Source organism: Octopus sinensis, linkage group LG2 (genome assembly GCF_006345805.1).
Source record: "Octopus sinensis linkage group LG2, ASM634580v1, whole genome shotgun sequence".
Classification (NCBI taxonomy): Eukaryota; Metazoa; Mollusca; class Cephalopoda; order Octopoda; family Octopodidae; genus Octopus; species Octopus sinensis.
Window position 1 is genome coordinate 186,870,773 of NC_042998.1, and position 22,020 is coordinate 186,892,792.

Below are 22,020 nucleotides of genomic sequence, written 5' to 3' on the forward strand. Positions count from 1 at the left end.
GGTGAATATTTTGGCCTGATATGACCGGTTTAAATACTAAAAGGTTAAACCTACCACCCAACAAAGGAGTCGCTAAACCAGTGGTTTGTAACCCCCAACTTTTTTTTTGTACGATTAAACGGTAAAAAAAAGGGAAAGAACAAAAACGTTAGCTTTGGAACATAGATTCTATTTCTATTTAAGTACTTGTTATGTCTAGTGCCCACCTAAGTTTCGAGTGAAGTATCACGACTAAACTAAACGTGGGCGATAATTCATAAATTTTGCTCTAAAAATGGATTGTATGAGCTTTTAATAGTGAAACGATAAACTAATAAGGACAAACGTTGTAAATTCACTTTATACAATGCAAGTTAATGACTTCTCTGCGCCTGATAGGATCTCATTTTATTTTGATAACCATTACTAGTTTTATCATGTATAATATAATTACTACTAGAGGTAAAATTTAGTATAGACCTAGCAATACCGCCCACGTTGATAACATCTGCTCTACACGGTCGATCGGTTTATTTCTAGGAAATAGCCAACAAATCTTCTTCAAATCACACTTGATTTATTAAAAAGAAAACACATATCGGTTAATGTAGTCATAGACACGTTATGGCTTTTTATGATTTAGTCAGAGGTAAAACGGTTATGTCTATAATAATCTTTTGCAGGGCTTCCAGAATTCTGTGGAAAAGTGTGAAAACCATGGTTAATGCGCTGCTGAAGTATATACAGCATATCAAATAAGTATATCAAATTATATAGCGAGCGGAGGCATAATCTAAATAATTACAGAAAAACAATAAACAAAAATAGAAATAATACATTTCTAAATCTCTCAGAGAGATTTGTGTAGTAGTGATACGATAAAGTAGTTGTATACTGCCAACTTAATATGACAGTCCCATGAAAGGAATAATACTACTGCTATTTAGCTCTAGGAAGCAGCAACGCTTCCTGTCGGCCTTGACACATTTCCTGTGTCCTTATGTTTACAAGGGGGAGACAAGCACCTTCACCCAGCTATGTCTGCTCTCAGAGACTAGTTTCTGAGTCTTTGCTCGTCATCAGTCTGGAGTAGCATGGCCTCCCTCTTGTAAACATAAGGACACAGGAAATGTATCATGGCCGACAGGAAGCGTTGATGCTTCCTAGGGCTAAATAGCAGTAATATTATTCCTTTCATGGGACTGTCACATTAAGTTGACAGTATACAACTACTTAAATAAACAAAAAGTTCAACCGGAACCAAGCAGCAGTATACAGAGATATGAGAAGAGAAGCAGTGAACATCACAGAAGCTCCTTCGTGAGAAGGCATAAACTCCTTCTGGAGGAAAATCTGGAGTGAAGAGAAGTATGTATGCATGTATGTATGTATGTATGTATGTATGTATGTATGTATGTATGTATGTATGTATGTATGTATGTATATATGTTATGTAAGGTCACTTTCGAGTGCTACAGGTAACATGTAACCCAGTACAACCTGTTGCATGGTCGGGTCGTCGGCGACTAAACCGGCAACCCCACCAAGCTTGCTTGGTGAGGAGGGTGTATATTGGACACCCTGCGGTATGAAAAACAAAACCCGTCAAAGGGCGGAGGAACTCTTGAGAGTCAACGGCCATCCAATAAATGTCTTAAGGCTGTATCATACGCGGGGACATAGAAATAATCGGATTGAATACCCGATCGCGCGGTTAAACCATTGGGAGTGAAGGACTCCTAGCCTTTCTTAGGGCATCCTTCAAGGAGAAGGTAACTCAGGTAACTGGGATAACTCCGACATAAAACCTGCGGCTCAGTGGTTACCGATGATGTTGACTTGTTCTTCTTTCCGGATTATGGCTGTTGTTGCTTAGTGAGTGGGATTGACTCAGTGCACAGCCTTTCTTCACTTTAAAAAAATCTTCTTGCGCAGGCATTGCACGATAACAACATTGATTAAGCTTCGTGCAATGGCCATACTCGATAACGAGGGGGCAGCTACTATGTATGTATGTATGCATGTATATATGTATGTATGTATGTATGTATGTATGTATGTATGTATGTATGTATGTATGTATGTATGTATGTATGTATGTATGTATGCATGTATGTGTATATGTATGTGTATATGTATGTATGTATGTGTGTATGTGTGTGTATATGTATGTATGTATGCATGTGTGTATGTATGTATGTGTATATGTATGTATGTATGTATGTATGTATGTATGTATGTATGTATGTATGTATGTGTGTATGTATGTATGTATGTGTGTATGTATGTATGTGTGTATGTATGTATGTGTGTGTGTATGTATGTGTATGTATATGTAATTTAGCTAAGCATACAAGTGTTGATGTAGAACAATAATTGCATCGTTTTTGTTTCTAAGGTGCTGCCCCAGCTTGGCCAGAGTCCAATGACTGAAACATTAAAACAATAGTTTTCATCAACAATTTCACTCGCGAAACTTGGTTAAAATTGAGGTGCCACGAATTTGAATCAAAATCATGAGCGAACTTCACAACTACACAGCTATTCCCTGTGCTTTGTCTGCAAGAAAGACGGCTACTACGAACTATATCGTAAGTTTGGTCAGTCAGAACAGAGCTGGCGTAGGATTAATCAAGTTGAATTGAGACGACTGGAACAAAACCGCTTGCCGTAGCTGGCACTGGTACATTTATTCTATCGATCTTGGAAGAATGAAAGTTAGAGTTAACCTTCAGAATGTAGAAGAATGAAATTAAATACTGCAAGTTAATTGGTCGACTGTTCGGCGGTTTTTTTCTTTTTTCCTTTTTTTTTATTACTTACTTGCTGCCCCTGATTTCATAAAACATATAATGATAATTAAGGTTCAGAGCTGAACGAGGAATCAAACTGCATAGGCGAGGAACTCCTATGTAATCGATATGTTTGCCAACCTTGCTATGTTCAGTTAATACAGCACGCCCTGATAACAACATACCAAACTGACAGGTATCTTTTTACTAAAGCAATATCGTATAAAGTCTTTTCGTCTTCTTTCTGATTACAGCCACTGTTTTGTTGGCAAACAACACTTTATAACCAGAAATTCATTTGTCACGAAGAGATACCAGGCCATTTTTCTATCAAGTGGTGGCGAGGATGATCATCATGGCGACGACGATGACGATAACGATGATAATGATTACAACTACGTCGACGACGACGACGACGACGAAAACGAGGCTTGGCTTGAATGCCATTGTTTTACTGCAATTAATTCTCCTCAACTTGCCATTGCTCCCAACTTCATTCATACAACCTACACGTTACTAAAAAGATTAGATTCTACCACTAAAAATCGAGAGCCATCGTTATCAATCCAGTGCATGGGTTATAATGTAACGCTTACATCACTGACAGCGACAAATGATCAATACGATTTACATTTATATCATACTCTACTACTAATACTACAAATACTAATGTTTTCAGCGGTGTTATTATAATTTACAGTCACCATTTTCCTGGGTTAGAAACTGGAGATCTTATATTTCAAAAGAAACAAATATTTCTGATGAATAATTCAGTTGCCTAGCGTCGTTACAGGTTACGGGACTTACATTTCGCGAGCTGCAAAAATCTTATTCATTTTTCTCTTTGGTGTTTTCAACCCGCGTGATATAAGCAACATTGATAAAATAAACATTATTATACATTGTAGCCGTAAGGCCTATCCCCTCTAGGGTTTCATCATCTCAATAGCAGCAACAGCAGCAGCATGGCGTGTCAAACATACATATTTTAGAAAACGGCGGCACGCTTCCTGATTGCTCTACTGTTGGCTTAACATTTACTGTTTGCTACGATGCCAAGAATAATGTTTATGTTGAACAACTGCAAAGAGGAATGCAGCAAGCAGCGATCGTTTTATATTTGAAATTCTTGAAGAAACACTAGAGAGTAAAACTATGCTGGATTTTGTTTTTTATTTGTCAGGTGATTTCCTTTCTTTTATCTATTTTCTTTTTTTTTTATTTCAAGGAAGCGGTTCGCTTTTGATCCTAACTGCTGGTTAATTAAATTATATAGTTTTTATAGGTTTAGTATTTAGTTGATGTTTTAATTTAAGATTGCAACTAATTTCGCTGTATTCGGCTTTACCTTTCACCTTTTCGGGGTCGTTAAAATGAGTACCAGTTGAACACTGGAGCCGATGTGATCGACTTACCGCCTCTCCCTTAATTGCTGACCTTGTACCAAAATTTGAAATCAAATTTGAGGTGGCAGCTCGATATGTTGACGGTATTTCTCTATAGGTGGTGAGCTGGCAGAAACGTTAGCACGCCGGACGAAATGCGTAGCCGTATTTCGTCTGTCGTTACGTTGTGAGTTCAAATTCCGCCGAGGTCGACTTTGCCTTTCATCCTTTCGAGATCGATTAAATAAGTACCAGTTACGCACTGGGGTCGATGCAATTAACTTAATACCTATGTCTGTCTTCGTTTGTCCCCTCTATGTTTAGCCCCTTGTGGGTAATAAAGAAATAGGTATTTCTCTATAGTCATGGCAATGGGAAAATACACGACAAAGCTCAGAACATCTAGCTGTAATTAGGTACCATTTGCAGCAAAGAGTAAAAGTACTGTACAGTATGTCTAAAGATCAACTGTTTCGTTAGCTAGCTTGCAATGTTGAGTTCAAGTTCTATAGGTCTGAAGGAGAACTTATGACCTCTAATGTATTCCTTCTTTAGAATATTCTCTGTGTTTCAACTAATAAGAGGACAGTGTGGAAAGATTGTCATCGGTGCTCTTCGTGGAAAATTAGTATCGTGTTATATAAAAGTTTAACTAATCACTATATTGCAGCAGCTATAACTGACAAATGTTTCAGTTTGCAGTACAGAGCTCCACTTCTCTCCTGGGTCATTGGATAAGGAGACAGAAAATATATACAGGCATACCTCAACCTACGTCATTAATTGGTTCCGACTTAAATCGAAAAACGACTTAAGTCTAATTTACTCGTCTCTAGGCTAAACCTATTGTTGACAGTGTTCTTCATCCCTGGGGCTTCAGGTTTGATATGTGCTAAAATCTTGTCTTTATTATGTACAATCGTCGATACAGTTGTCCGACTCATCCCAAAAGATCGTGCAGTTGCTACCACTTTTCCCCCTTTTTCGTGGCGTTTTATCATAGACAGTTTATCTTCCAGCGTTATAGCATCACACTTAGCACTTTCACTATGAATTTTCTTGGGAGTCATGGTGGGTAAAAAATAAAGTCACAAATTAATGATAATGAGAAAGTAGCCGATAAACAGGCGTAAACAAATCTGAATTCAAAACAATCGCGGAATCACGAGTGGCAACGACGCCTAACGGTAGATATTGGAACTACAGTGCAATATGAGCTCCGAAAGACCGATAAATAAGACAACACAGCTGATTTCATGATTTCATTCACTAAGCTACGCTACTTTATGGTGTGTATCTTAACATTTACGGTACGTATTTTAATATGATGTTATTCTTATTTATTGTACAGTAACATGATTTTGTGTGCTTTTAACGGTCTTCTAGTGATATTTCTGCCAATATTTGTGGCAGATAGACATAAAATCTTGTAAAATTACTTCACTTAATTTTTATTTTTCCATATATTGTTTTTGAAAAACCGACGGACAATCGAGATCGACTTAAACCGAAACGACTTAAGCCGAGGCATGCCTGTACCTCCATTTCAGAAATCAGAATGACTGTTCACCCATTGGAAAATACCAGTGGTTAAGAAAAGTCGAAGTATTACACAAGATATGTTGAGTTCATTCTTAGAACAGACGAAGTGTGATGTTTTCTCAGTTCAATGCTGCTCGGACAACATGGTTCTATAGTATTTAGCTATGTCCTTCGGCAGGCCTACTTCTTCTGTCATCCTTTTGGGATAAATAGATAAATAACTACTACTACTACTAATAATAATAATAATAATAATAATAATAATAATAATAATAATAATAATAATAATAATAATAATAATAAGAAGAAGAAGAAGAAGAAGAAGAAGAAGAAGAAGAAGAAGGATGATGATGATGATGATGATGATGATGATGATGATGATGATGATGACGATGATGATGACGATGACGATGACGATGATGATGGGCTACAGCAAATATCCTGCTCAATACCGTAGATTTGCTTGTCAGTTGTTTGACCATAACCAGTTGACCATGTCCGTTAGTGGCTGACGATATGTGCATCTCTGATCACGAGCAGAAGTAGTGGGGGAGCATCAAAGTCATGTGTTGAAAGGAATTCTTGGAGGTTTGGATAATTCACCTTTGGAAACATGGGTGGTTCGTTCAACATCCTTAAACAATCCTTATTCAGGGACCTTTTGAGCGGGATGGGCTACTCAACCTGAAGAAAATTCTAACTGGGCCCCACCTGCAAGGTCATGTGCTGTTTATCTTGATATGAGATCACCATGTCGCGCACATATGGTTGTGATGCATGTGCCTGGTGTGCCTTTATCAGACGGGTAGTCATGATGGGTATATTGGGCTTCGTATATTTTACCCCAGTGTCACTTTGATGGCATGAACTGCTCTCTCACTCAATAATAATAATAATGATAATGATAATAATAATAATAATAATAATAATAATAACAATAATAATAATAATAATAATAATAATAATAATAATAATAATAATAATAATAATCACCACCCTGAGGCTGTAACTGAAGGAGAAAATGTAACCATTCTGTGGGACTTTCCAGTACATACAGACCGAACCATCAAGGCCAATAAACCAGATATTGTTGTGAAAGACCAAAACAATAAAGTTTGCTTATTGATCGACATGAGCATCCCCTGTGATCATAATATCTCAGCGAAAGAGTTTGACAAGCTCAGAAAATATAAAGACCTACTCATTGAAATTGAGAAAATGTGGCATCTCAAGGCGGTTACAATACCAGTGATCGTAGGAGCACTAGGAATGATCAAGAAGGGAACCGAAAATTATATGAGAATGATCCCTGGCTTACCATCCCTGCAAGAAGTGCAAAAGATTGTCTTAACTGGTACATCACACGTATTGAGAAGAGCATTGTCGATGTGAGAACTGTTGCTGCTCATGTATTTTAATTTAACTTTAAAAAAAAATTTTTTTTTTTTAAATTAACGAACTACTGAGTTTGGTTTAATGGCCTACCAATATACACTATGAGTTTCTTTGCCCTAGGAGTCGGGAAGACACTCGGCAAGAAATGGAAGAAAATTTGAAAGAAGAAAAAAAAAGTAATAACAATAATAATAATAATAATAATAATAATGATGATGATGGGCTACAGCAAATATTCTGCTCAATACCGTTGATTTCCTTGTCAGTTGTTTGACCTTAACCAGTTGACCATGTCCCTTAGTGGCTGACGATATGTGCATCTCTGATCACTAGCAGAAGTAGTGGGGAGGCATCATAGCCATGTGTTGAGAGGAATTCTTGGAGGTTTGGATAATTCCCCTTTGGAAACATGGGTGGTTCGTTCACGCGATCATCATCATCATCGTTTAACGTCCGCTTTCCATGCTAGCATGGGTTGGACGATTTGACTGAGGACTGGCAAACCAGATGGCTGCACCAGGCTCCAATCTTGATCTGGGAGAGTTTCTACAGCTGGATGCCCTTCTTAATGTCAACCACTCCGAGAGTGTAGTGGGTGCTTTTACGTGCCACCGGCACGGGGGCCAGTCAGGCGGCACTAGCAACGACCTCGCTCGACTCTTTTTACACATTCCACCGGCACAGCTGCCAGTAAGGCGGTGCTGGTAATGATCATGCTCGAATGGTGCCTTTTACGTGCTATCGGCACGGAAGCCAGTTAGCCGCTCTGGCAACGATCACGCTCGGATGGTGCTCTTACCACCCTACTAGCACGGGGCTCAAGTGTCAGTAAGGCGACGCTGGTAACGATTACACTCGAATGGTGCCTTTTATGCGACACTGACACGGAAGCCGGTTAGCCGCTCTGTCAACGATCATACTCGTATGGTGCTCTTTGCACCCCACTAGCACGGATGCCAGTCATCGAATTTGATTTTGATTTCGATTACACTTGCCTCAGCAGGTCTTCGCAAGCAGAGTTTAGTGTCCAAAAAAGGAAAAGGTACGTATAAGTGGGCTGGTTACGCCCCTGGCATAGGTCACGGGGTTATGGTCTCATTTGGCTTGCCGGGTCTTCTCAAGCACAGCTTATTTCCAAAGGTCTCGGTCACTAATCATTTCCTTGGTGAGGCCTAAAGTTCGATGGTCGTGCTTCACCACTTCATCCCAGGTCTTCCTGGGTCTACCTCTTCCACAGGTTCCCTCAACCGCTAGGGTGTGGCACTTTTTCACACAGCTATCCTCATCCATTCTCGCCACATGACCATACCAGCGCAGTCGTCTCTCTTGCACACCACATCTGATGATTCTTAGGTCCAACTTTTCTTTCAAGGTACTTACACTCTGTCGAGTATGTACACTGACATTACACATCCATCGGATCATACTGGCTTTATGCCTTGCGAGCTTACGCATATCCTCAGCAGTCACAGCCCGTTTCACTGCCATGTAGCATGGCTGTTTGTACACATGCATCGTACAATCTACCTTTTACTCTGAGCGAGGGACTCTTTGTCACCAGCAGAGATAAGATCTCTCTGAACTTTGCCCAAGCTATTCTTATTCTAGAAATAATAATAATAATAATAATAATAATAATAATAATAATAATAATAATAATAATAATAATATAATAATAATAATATAATGATAATAATAATAATAATAATAATGATAATAATAATAATAATAATAATAATAATGTTACGGCAAAACGATCAGCCACCTTTTATATATGGATGACCTAAAACTATACGCTGCAAATGAGAAACAGCTGGAAACACTATTAAAGACAGTTCATGGATTTACCAAAGAAATAGATATGAAATTTGGATTAGAAAAATGCGCCAAAGTAACCATGAAAAGAGGAAAACAAGTTAAAAGTAACAACATCACACTAGATAAAACCAATGAAATAAAAGAATTAGACCAAAGCCAAACTTACAAATACTTAGGAATCCATGAACTAGATAAGACACAACACACACAAATGAAAGAGAAAATAAAAAAAGAATATTATAGACGAGTTAGATCAATACTAAAAACAGAGCTCAATGCTAAAAACAAGATAATAGGTATCAACACTTTAGCTGTCCCAGTTATAAGTTACAGCTACAATATCCTTAACTGGACACGAAATGAACTGTCCAAAATAGATAGGAAAACAAGAAAAATACTGACAGGATCTATGATGCATCACCCAAAATCTGACATAGAAAGACTATATATACAACGTATAGAAGGTGGTAGAGGCCTTATACAGCTGGAAAACTACTATAAAATAACCACCATAGGACTGCAAAAATACCTACTTCAGAAGGAAGGAAAACTGATCCAGATAGCAGCAAAACACGAGCAAAACAAAAAACTGTTCTCAGTATTTAAGGAAGCTGACAAATACAAACAAGAAATCATACCACCTAATAAACACGAAGAAGAAGAAGAAGAAGAAGAAGAAGAAGAAGAAGATGATGATGAAGAAACAACAAAAGCTATAAAACAAATGAAATCCAAACTAAAAATAGAACAGCAACGAACCATGATAAAACGATGGCAAGAAAAGCCCCTTCATGGTAAATACTGCACTAAACTAAACGCAAAAGAAATAGACAAAGAAAGATCCCAGCAATGGTTGAGAAGCTCAGGACTCAAAGCAGAAACAGAGGGATTTTTAATTGCAGCACAAGACCAAAGCCTCCCCACCAGAAATTACCAAAAACATGTAATGAAAAGAAATATTACAAGTAACTGCAGAATATGTGGAGATGGACAAGAAACAATAAATCATATTATCTCTAGCTGCCCAGTCCTGGCTAAGAAGGAATATATTCACAGACATGACAGAGTTGGGACCTACATACACTGGAAGCTATGCCAACATTATGGAATAACAACAGAAAAAAGGTGGTATAGGCACACACCAGAAAAGGTTACAGAAAACGAGAAAGCAACAATACTCTGGGATATGCCGATACACACAGATAGAGAAATTAAGGCCAACAGACCAGATATAGTTGTCAGAGATCATGAAGAAAAAAAATGCTTTCTAATTGATGTATCAATACCGGCAGATGACAACGTGTCTCTAAAAGAAATGGAGAAACTCTCAAAATACAAAGACCTGGAAATAGAGGTAACTAGAATGTGGAATCTGAAAACAGAAACAATTCCTATCATAGTAGGTGCATTAGGCATGATAAAAAAATATTTAGACAAATACATAACAAAAACACCAGGACTTACAAACACATATAACATACAGAAAATTGCACTACTAGGCACTGCACACATCCTACGCAGAACACTTTCCATACAATAACCATCAGAGCATCACAACAAATCACAGGCACACAGAGCTGCGCTCGGTAGTGAAGTGAAAGCACGATATAAAAATAAAACTACTGAATGATAATAATAATAATAATAATAATTTGGCGATTTGCTGTTTGAGAAAACATACTGAATAAGTAAAATCGAGGTCATACAGGTGTGTCTTTTACCTTCATGCATCTCCCCAACACACACACACACACACACACAATTTGTCCCTCCCCTCTCACCCCACCTAATCTATCTTTCGAAAGCCCTCTTCCCCACTCATGACCTCCACCCGCTGCATGCCTCTCCACTCTCCTTCGCGAGCATACTCGAACATAATCACTCTCAATACTCTCACATATCTGCCATAGTTCCCTTGTGCCATGCCCTTTATATCTTTCACTATCACTTGCTAGTCACCTCTCCCCATCTCTTAACTCACATTCTTGTTACATCCCCATTGCCCAATCTTCTGTACTATTTACATTCACGCCCATTGTACCCTGTGAATATATCCGACATATCTCCACCACCACCACTATCATATCTCTCACTGTCTGTCTCTATTTTCTTTCCTGTCTTTTACAACTAAGGTAGCCAGGTATCTCCTCTATAGTCAGACACCTATTCCCATCCCTCTTATATTTTAATCACTCAATTGTCACAAAGCCACCTCACTCAATACTCCTCCTTCTCCTAGACACAGGGTTTTTGCCTTGCAAGTTACTTAGTGACCCCGCAGGTACTGCTACCACGTAAAAAGCACCCGGCATACGCACGCAGTGAAGTGGTTGGCGTTAGGAACGGTATCCAGCCGTAGAAACCATGTCAAAGCAGAGATGGAACCTGATGTATTTCTCTGGCTTAGCAGCTCCTGTCAAACCGTGCAACCAATGCCAGCACAGAAAGCAAACGTTAAATGATGATGATGGTTTATGAACAAGTCAGGAGTGGCTGTGTGCTAAGAAGTTTGCTTCCCATCCACATGGCTCCGGGTTCAGTTCCACTGCGAGGCGGCACCTTGGGCAAGTGTCTTCTACAATAGCCTTGTGAGTGGATTTGGTAGACATAAACTGAAAGAAGCCCGTCGTATATATATATATATATATATATATATTGGTGCGTTGTTGCACCATTTATCTACTTTTATATATATATATACGCCTTCAAAACGCGGAGTAGTTGAAACATGGACAATTTTCACCTAATTTCTGAATTACTACTACTTGGCGGTTTGAGTTCTGGCTGCTCTCTCTGGTGGACGAATGGCCTGTTAAGGCCATTCCTAAATTTGTTATATTTATATATTTAGTCTTTGACTATTTTCTCTTTTCCACTAGGCCGCTGGTAGCGATAAATTTCTATTGAATTTTGATTAATTGATAATTTTCTGACTAATTCTGAGATTGAATCGGCAGTTTATATTTACTGCTGATAAGTTGGCGCGAATACGTTGGTCTTGAAAATTTTAAGACATATATTCCGGAGGCATTGATACAGACGCCTCGTGTATATTTGTCTCTCCCAGGTTTTTTACTGATGAAGTGTGACCTATGGTAGATTGGCTTAATTTAATTTAATTAAGCTAGTTTATCATTAAAAACACAGAAACGATGCATCGTCTAAAAGATGAATTAGGGTAAACGTTTTTAAATTTCCACCTAATTTCTGAATTACTACTACTTGGCGGTTTGAGTTCTGGGTGCTCTCTCTGGTGGACGAATGGCCTGTTAAGGCCATTCCTAAATTTGTTATATATATATATATATATATACACACACAGGGTTATTCAAAAAGAATGAACCGATTTCATTACAAATTATTTTAATAAGGAAAAGCAATAGAAAACTCCAGCTAAGTCACAAGTATTTACTCACAATCAACTTCTATTTCCTGTCTTACAAGTGTTCAATGTAGCCACCACCTGCAGCACGGGCAACATCAATGCGATAAGAGAATTCCTCCCAGACGCGTATCAGCCTATCACGATCCACTGAGTACTTCTTTGGCTGTCTGGTTGAATGCTTTACCAAAGTTTTTCCATTTCCCTTCTATGTCAATATCTTCTGGAATTGCCTCAAGCAAAGCAAATTTATTCTTTAGTTCCATAATGAACTTGCTTTTCCTTATTAAAATATTGCGTAATGAAATCGGTTCATTCTTTTTTAATAACCCTGTGTGTATGTGTATGTGTATATATATATATAATATATATATATATATATATACGCACAAACACATATATATTTATATGTATGTGTGTCTGTGATTGTCCCCCCAACATCGCTTGACAACCGATGTTGGTGTGTTTACGTCCCCGTAACTTAGCGGTTCGGCAAAAGACCAATAGAATAAATACAAGGCTTACAAAGAATAAGTCCTGGGGTCGATTTCTTTGACTAAAAGGCAGTGCTCCAGCATAGCCGCAGTCAAATGACTGAAACAAAGGAAAAGTTCGGCAAATTTAAAGGGAGGAGGTTTAATCGATACCATTGACCTTGTACTTGATGCATTATTTTTTTCTTTACTACCCACAAGGGGCTAAACACAGAGAGGACAAACAAGGACAGACAAACGGATTAAGTCGATTACATCGACACCAGTGCGTCACTGGTACTTAATTTATAGACCCCGAAATGATGAAAGTCAAAGTCGACCTCGGCGGAATTTGAACTCAGAACGTAACGGCAGACGAAATACGGCTACGCATTTCGCCCGGCGTGCTAACGTTTCTGCCAGCTCGCCGCCTTCTGATGCTTTATTTTATCAACACCGAAAGGATGAAAGGCCAAATCTTTGTACGACTTTGAGAGATGGTAAAGAGCTGGAACAAACACTGCAAGTTGTTCTTTTCTGATGCTTTCACAAGTCTGTCAGCCCACTAGCTTCACTAATATTAATGGCTTTAGGGTTTGGCACAAGGCCAGAGATTTTAGGGACAAGAGGTTAGTCAATTAGATCGAATCAAGTGCTCAACTGTTACTTATCTTATCGACCCCGGAAAGGTGAAAAGTAAAGATGACTTAAAGTTGACCACGGCAACATTTGAACTCAGAACATGAAAAGCTGGGGAAAAAATTTTAAATGAATAATAACAACAATAATCCTTTCTATTATAGGTACAAGGCCTGAAATTTGGAGGGAAAGGTCAAGTCGATTACATCAATCTCAGTGTTCAACTGATACCTATTTTATCGACCTCGAAACGATGAAAGGCCACGTCGACCCTCGGCAGAATTTGAACTAGGAACCAAAAGATAGACAGAATACCGCAAGGAATTTTGCCCGATATGCTAACGATTCTGCCAGCTCGTCGACTTAACCCTAATAATAACAATACATATAAAAACAATGAGACACTAGCTAACCTTATAACTCAGTTACTTTAAGTCATAACCTTTAAGATCTCTAAGCTTTGAATAATGTATGACCATAGCAATATTAAATGTTATACGTTTGTTTGAACCATGTAAAGCCTACAAAACAATTTATGATGAGAGGTATCCAAGCAACAATCATACAGTTTGTTTTTATTCAGTCATCATTATCATTTAACGTCCGTTTTCCATACTGGCATGGGTTGGACGACTTGACAAGAGCTGGCAAAGCCAGAGGCCGTACTAGGTTCCATAGTCTGTTTTCTACAGCTAGGTGACCTTCCTAAAGTCAACCATTTTACAGAGAGTACTGGGTGCTTTTTACGTGGCACCAGCGCCAATGCTTTTCGCATGGCACCTTGGTTTTGGGATATCAATTTCATTGTCTATTGTAGTCTTCTTGAGTACAGCAACGAATTACCTGCCTCGGTCTTCTATCATCTCCTTCGCAAGGCTCAGAGTTTTGAGATCGGCCTTCAATACTTCGTCCCATGTCTTCCTGGGTCTCCTTCAACTTCCTTCTACTTTAAGTGATCAGCACTTCTTTATGCAACTATCCTTATTCACCCGCATCACATGACCAAACCGGCGCAGTCTGCATCTCATTCCTCTTATGTCTAACTATTCTTTCAATGCACTGGTGTTCTATCACGCATGTACACTGGAATTGACATCCAGTGGAGCATGCAAACTTCTTCCCCCTCCAGTCTTCGCATGTTTTCTGCATTCAGAGTCCACGTTTCATGCCATGTAGCATTGCAGTTTCTGTACAGGCATCATACAATCTTCCTTTCACTACGAGAGACCTTTGGTTGCTAATACAGGTAAAAGCTCCATGAACTTTCACTATCCTATTCTTATTTTAGCAATTACACATTCGGTACATCCTCCTCCACTGCTAATTAGGTCACTCAGGTAGCAGAAATTACCTACTGCTTCCCGAGAGACTCCGAGACATACGAGAACATCAGTTTCCCGTACAGCCGTAGTCTTTATGGCTCCCACATAAACACTACTTTCTCTATTAACCTTCCTAGGATCTTTTCGGTTTGAATAGCAGTTTTTTTCTAGGAGTGTCATATGAAATTGTCACCCATAATTATGACCCTAGTATCGATCTATTGCATTTCAATCTCTTTAGGGTTAGGGTTAGGGGTGGAGGAAGGGTATCTTTTTTTCTTCAGAAATGTAAATAAACCCAATCTGTTTCTTAAACGAGGGACATATTCATACGGCACAGAATGTTTTCAACTCAATAGACGTCATTGATTGGTTGATATTGCAGAAATTGAAGAAGAAAAAAAAACAACAAATATCTTACAAACCATAGAATTTTCTCAATAAAGCCAAGAGAAAAAGATGTTTTATAAACACATTCTACCAGTATACGAAGTTTAAAAGTGTTTAGTTACGTGGAAATTATTTTTAAAAACTGCCGTTCAAACCGAAAAGATCCCCTTCCTACCATTCCACTTTACCTCTTGTGTGTCCATAGCTTGTACACTAAATGGAGTTTCCGTCTATACCCTTCCTAGAAGTTGAGCAGGGCCATTTACCTGAAGGCGACAAGGTCCTGTCTGATCTTTTGCTTTCTAGGAACTTGGTCTTTGTTAAGTTTACTTCAAAACCTTTTGATTCCAGCTTCTGTTTCCACACCTCGAATTTCTTTTCTAATTCTGTGACAAATTCTGATACGAGGGCCAGATCATCAGCATATAAGAGTTCTCATGGGCTTCTAGTTTTGAAATTCCTGTTTATGGCTTGGAGGACGATGGTGAATAGGAGAGGACTGAAGACCAAGCCTTGATGAATACCTACCTGTACACTAAATTCGTCACTGTAACTCTTACCTTACTAACAGCACCCTTGTACATGGCCTGTGTTACTTCCACAAGCCATTCGTATAGCCCTAGCTTCTTTTGAGACCACATCACAGAGCGAGGTAACTATCGAAGGCTATTTCTAGATCAGCAAATGCTTGCTCTTACCTAGATACTTGCATGTTTTCTGCATTCAGAGTCCATGTTTCATTGCCATGTAGCATTGCATTTTTTTTATATGCATCATACAATCTTCCTTTCACTAAGAGAGACTTTTGGTTACCAACTGAGGTAAAAGCTTGCTCTTACCTAGTTACTTCTTTTGCAGTTGCCTGTGAAAATATGATCCGTGATGCCCCCCACCCACAAGGCAAGGCCAAACTGCATTTCATCTAGTCTAATTTTGTTTCTAATTGATTGGGCTGTAACGTTGCCCGTAACTTCTTTCACTTGGTCCAGCAATCTGACGCCCCTGTAATTCTATATAAGGTATTTCCCTTCCTCTGCAGCAGCTGTCTATGCTGTTGCTACACCAGTCACTGAGGACAACGCCTTCCTGAATAACCTGATTAACTATACAGGTGACTATACCGTATCCAACTTTACCAGGTATTTTAAGCATCTCAGCTGTGACTCCTGATGGACCGGGGAGGGAGGGCTTCATCTTTAATTTTCTTACCTAACGTTATTGTCCACTAGGATAGCTGGTCCCTCAGTTGGGTTCATATGAGGGAGAATCCCTTTCTCCTATTCATTCTCTATTTTTAATAGCTTTTCATAGTAGCTCTTCCATGCCCCTTTCTTTTCAGGATTGCTAGAGCAAGTGTACCATTATCAGCCCATACACACATCTCGATTTTCTCTAAGACACTGCCTGACAATCTGTAACACCTGATCGTCATACTTAAGACATGGGTAAACCTCTTCTTTTCTGCTTTTCTACCTTCACTAGATAAACCTGACATATAGCTCCTCTCTTAGCTATCTTATATGGTTCTTTGCTACTCCCACACTTCCACTCTTCTGTTATGGCCCTGTCGACCTCCTTGTTCAGCCATACTCTTATTTTTAATTTTTGAAGTGGGATTTGAAAGCGATTTGGCAACTATTTCTGCTAGTCAAGCAACTTTTGTTGTTTCGAGGTTCCACATGCCACCCAGCTCTTTACTTTTATAGGGGTTTCATAAATACTAACCCAAGTAGGTCAACCCCTGGCAAAAGCAATATGACTTCAAAGAATGTACTCAACTTTAAACGGTTCAGACTATATACCATTACAAAATCAATTACTAATTTCATGTTGAGTGATTAGACAAAGAAAGCAGAAGGTTAAAAGTATTTTGTGAAGAGCACACGTGTTCACTAAATCGACAATATCTTAACATAACATTTTTTTTATACAGATCTATATTTAAGAGATGAAGGCTGGAGGGTATATCAGCCAAAACGTGTTAACAACTAGATGAGGACAAATTTCCGTGAAATCATCATCATTTAACGTCCGCTTTCCATGCTAGCATGGGTTGGACGATTTGACTGAGGACTGGCGAACCAGATGGCTGCACCAGGCTTCAATCTGATCTGGCAGTGTTTCTACAGCTGGATGCCCTTCCTAACGCCAACCACTCCGAGAGTGTAGTGGGTGCTTTTATGTGCCACCGGCACGAGGGCCAGTATGGTGGTACTGGCAACAACCTCGCTCGAATATGGGAATGTAAATAAATATATTTTTTTGTGATACAGAGAAACTTTTCATATAAACAGTTAATTTCTTGGATTATAATACAATAATAAAAAAACAAACTTTCATTTGACAGTTAAGTCTTTATTTTACAGTAGTTGAGGAAAAAAATGATTTAAATTTCATAGTAAGTACCACATCCAAGATTCATATTGCAGGAACTAGAGACATGGCACAGTTTGGTAAGTTTTCTTCAATGGAACACAAAAATAGGCATGGAATTTCTACCAGACACACGTGCATTAGCCAACAACCATAAACACGCATGCACACATACATGCAAACACACATGTAAATCAATACACACACACAAACACACACCTGTGTGCACACTTACGTTGCACACCCACACATTCACACACTAAATGTACATCGGAGGTTTAAAATGAACTTGTTTGTTTTTCAACTCAGAAAAAGAACAAGACCTGCCAAATGGCAGTGGCAGAGAGAGAGAGAGAGAGAGAGAGAGGGAGAGAGAGAGAGAAGGAGAGAGAGAGAGAGAGAGAGAGAGAAAAAGAGAGAAGGAGAGAGATTGGTGGGCAACAGAAATGACCATTGCCAGCATTTAGAGTATCCAAACTAGCAGATAGCAGACTTCATAACACCACCAGCAACAGCAATAGTAGTAGTAGTAGCAGCAGTAGTAGTAGTTATAGAGCTACTACTACTGTCACCACTACTACTACAATTAATTGTTGACGGAGGACAAACGGAAGAAAGGTTTACAGCAGATAAAATTTGTTTATCCTCCTCCTCTGGTCAACCGAATCTTGTTAAAATGCTGTAGTGGTAGTAGTAGTAGTTATAACACTACTGCTGCTTTAAAAAAAAAAACAACAACAAAAAGAACCCTGCTATCCCTGGTTACTATCATTAGTCAGGTTGGCCAACTAATATAATAGTAGTGCAAGTAGTAGCAGCAACAGCAGCAGCATGAAATATATATATATATATGTATATATTTTTTTTTTTTAATGTCAATCTCAAGGAATTCCTCTGCTCCAGACAACATGATCTTGTGATTGAGCACTGGACTGAGTTTATTTATGAGATAGATGAAAGCAAACAGAAATCTCTGCAGTGAACAGAAGAGAATTCTGTTGGAGGCTCTGTAGAGTTATGATAAACCAAAAAGCAATTTATTATTATTATACAACTAACTGCTGATGAACTCCAGAGCTAAGTTCTATATTGTCAATACAGATGACATGGGCAATCTCCTACAATCTTCATTATGTTTTTATAGCTCCATACTGTTCTGACTGACTTACACAGCCAGCTCCACATTGCTCTTACAGAATATCCAATAATATGCACATTGCTATGACAAACCTCAGAACCAGTGTACATGTCTTTTATAACAGACCAGACAGCCATCAATTTGTAGTATTCATATCTGTTTAGACAGATTTTGCAGCCAGTCCTTTCGTGTTATGACATAATCTTCTTTCTGGTGAGAAACTCCACAGTCAATACTTTATTCTGCTGATAAACACCACGGCTGATTCCATGCTGTTGTGACAAGAGTCCACAGCCAATTTCAAACTTATATACTAAATCACCAAGCATGATGTTCTCTTGTTAGGTTAAAAAAAAAAAAGAAGAGAAAAAAAAGAAATAAAAGCTTGGTGTTAATTGTACACTCATTTCTAGTCAAATTAGAGAGTTAAAAATAAAGACCACATAGCAAAAAAAAAAAAAGGAAGAAAAGGAAATTATAGATAATTCTGTAAATGTTTTGTTTGTTATTTACACTAGATGTATTTTTTTTTTGTAATTTATTTGTAAATTTAACACAAACATCACTAAAATATTTTATCAGCTGGCCACATCAATGGCATAAATGCACCATGTTATCACTTATAGCACTGGTAACAGTAGTTAGTATTAAAATTAGTAGTAGTAGTAGTAGTAGTAATAGTAATGCTAGTGGTGGAGGTGGTTGTGATAGTAGTGGTAGTAGTAATAAAATGTTCTATGTAAGCCAACACAACAGCAGTAGAAGGTGCAAACGAGGTAGTCCAAAGGTGGTCTGTTGGAGGTGAAACTGCTAAGATGGTCAAAGGTCAGATAGAACCAAATGGCACAATAGTATTGGTACTGTTGGTGTTGATTCTCAAAAATACAGTAAGAAGTAGCATCATCATCATCATCATCATCTTCATCAATATTACTACTGCTGTTGTTGTCAGTGCTGCTTCACACAGCAGACAGTCACAAGAATACTCTTGGTTAGAGCCAGCAGCACTAGGGAAAGCTTAACAAGCGAGTTGCACTCAGTTCAGATTAGTTGAGACAACATCTAGTAATGGCACAATCCCATTATGGTGTTAGTTGGTAGTGAAGGTAGTAATAGTAGTGGATTTCTTGAGATGTAGACAATGTCTTGACCACTGTTTGAGAGCTTAACTGAGTGACTTTGAGTCATAGCTGGGACAGAGGCTAAAAAGAAAAAAAGACAAAAAATTTAAATATATACATTTAAAAATATACAGATGATTGCTTTACAAGAAACAAAAATATTTCTAAAAATATAAACTCACTGTTTCTTCTATTCTTCCTATATTGAAAAAGTATGAAAGGTAAACAAAAAAAGTTTGATAAATTACAACAGGACCAATGAAATTACATGCAAGTAAACTTCACTAACCAAACAAAATGTAAGCAAAGCTACTACTGCTGCTCAGAAATTGTAAGAACAATGAGGACCACAACCCTGAATACACATGCCAGCACACACAGTCAACAATGAGTTCAGTTCAAAGAGTGTCATCTCAATCAAAGGAGAGGGGCTTTCTCCGTCCGGGTTGCGGTTCCGTGGAATAAGCTGCCGGACGAGATAGTGAAGATGCCGACGACTGCTCGGTTCAAAGTCTCCCTTGACCACAAATGGCCTGAACTCTTTGCATGAACACCACCCTGTACATAACTCCATGTCCCCCTACATGGCCTTGCTTTTTGCTTTTTGAGCCAAAAAATTAACTTAACTTAACTTAGTTCAACCCATAACACAGGAATTTAAGGCCAGCTGTCTGTAGGGATTCCTGTGTGGTAATGATATAATTCTAATAGCTGAAACTGTAGAAGATTTAGAGAAGAAATTCCAGACATGTTAGCAAAACTTATAAACGAGAAACTGTAAAATAAACTTAGTAAAAACTAAAGTATTAGTAAATAGGAAAGAAGACAGGAGCCTGGTACCATCAAGTAAATGGCCAGGCTTGATATGCAGAAAAGGAGTAGGTAGAAATATCCATACTGTGAACTATGGAAGCCCAAGGCATGAAATGGGATCAATGGCAGATTAAGAGAGAAAATAAGACTTCAGTAAGCACTAAGGGTTAACAGGAAACACTCTCAAATGTTTTGAAGACACATATTAGTTGAAAAATCGTTAACTAGATCACTAAGAGTGGATGTTCTAGAAAGAAAAGTATATTAATGAGATTATGAACAAGTTAGCAAAGTTCAGGAAGTGACTGTTTCAGATGGTAACAAAAGACTTCTCCTACAGGGTAGATTATATTATATGATGCCTGTGTATGAAGTGTGATGCTGCATGGAAGTGAGATGTAAGCCTTAAATGCAGAAGATTTGCAAAGACTAGAAAGGAATGAAGTGATCATGCATGAAAAACAGAGTACAAATGAGTTGCAAGAGGAATCAGAAGTAGCGTTCAAAACAGAAGACTGTAATGATAAAGACAAATGATGCCATGGTGAAATCCAAGCATCTTTAGGAATAGTGTGTGTGTGTGCGTGCATGTATATATATAAATCTATACACACATACATATAAAGCTGAAGTTGTCTGTGTGTGTGGCAGGTTTGGTAGCCTTCAACTAACACTATCTCCTCTGAGACGGTGGTGCAAGTTGACCAAAATTAAGAGTATGATAGAAGGCTAACTCTTCATTCCATAGAAGAAAAATTCAAATCGGACAATGTTAAGACCAAAAATTATTTACATCAAAAAGGTGCTTTTTTTCTATGGAAATCCCTATTTTTTAACGATTTTTTTACTGCTGTGTCGCCATTTTTCGGTGTATTTCAACCAGAAAAATGTTCACTTAAAGAGAATAACAAGCTACATAATGCAAAATTATTACTTTTCAAAAAAGATTGAAACTATGTCAAAACTTTGTTAACGCGACATCAAAGTCTGCAGTTTTAAGCACAACTAAAAAACAAACCCGAGCAACGCCAGGCTATATATACTGCTAGTATATATATAAAATTCATTTATAGATTTTTTCAAATTTACCTTGTTTGTATTTTTTTTTATTCACATGTATTTTTACCTGTAAGATGCGTGACAAATTTTGATTAATTTGTCTAATGAATCATTATAATATGTGTGAGTTTATTTAATTTAGCCAATGTCATGAATTTCATTGTTTTACCTTTAAGGTACACCTATTTCATTTTGCTTTATCTTTACGGTACACCTGTCTTATGTATGTTAAGTTCAACAGAGAGATAATCCAGTAATTTGCACAATTCTTTGTTAAAATTTCATTTTAACACTCATTGAATATTAGCTAACAACTCATTTTCTATGCTGATGTCTAAACAATATTTAAATAATATAATACTTTGTCTCGATAACATTAAATACAGATAAGTTTAACAA

At 38.1% G+C, this 22,020-nt stretch overlaps 1 protein-coding gene across 8 annotated transcripts in view; it reads right to left on the reverse strand.

Moving 5' to 3' along the window:
- Positions 1 to 17,451: 17,451 nt before the first annotated feature.
- LOC115232359 (serine-rich adhesin for platelets) overlaps positions 17,452 to 22,020 on the reverse strand; it is a 138,370-nt gene continuing 133,801 nt past the window's right edge. For all 8 annotated transcript variants that reach the window (XM_036500560.1, XM_029802207.2, XM_036500559.1 and 5 more), the window contains one exon: positions 17,452 to 19,830. Coding sequence is in view for 1 of the 8 variants with exons in the window: in XM_029802205.2 (XP_029658065.1) it covers positions 19,813 to 19,830 (18 nt within the window). In the remaining 7 variants the exon portion in view is untranslated. The remainder of the gene's footprint in view (positions 19,831 to 22,020) is intronic.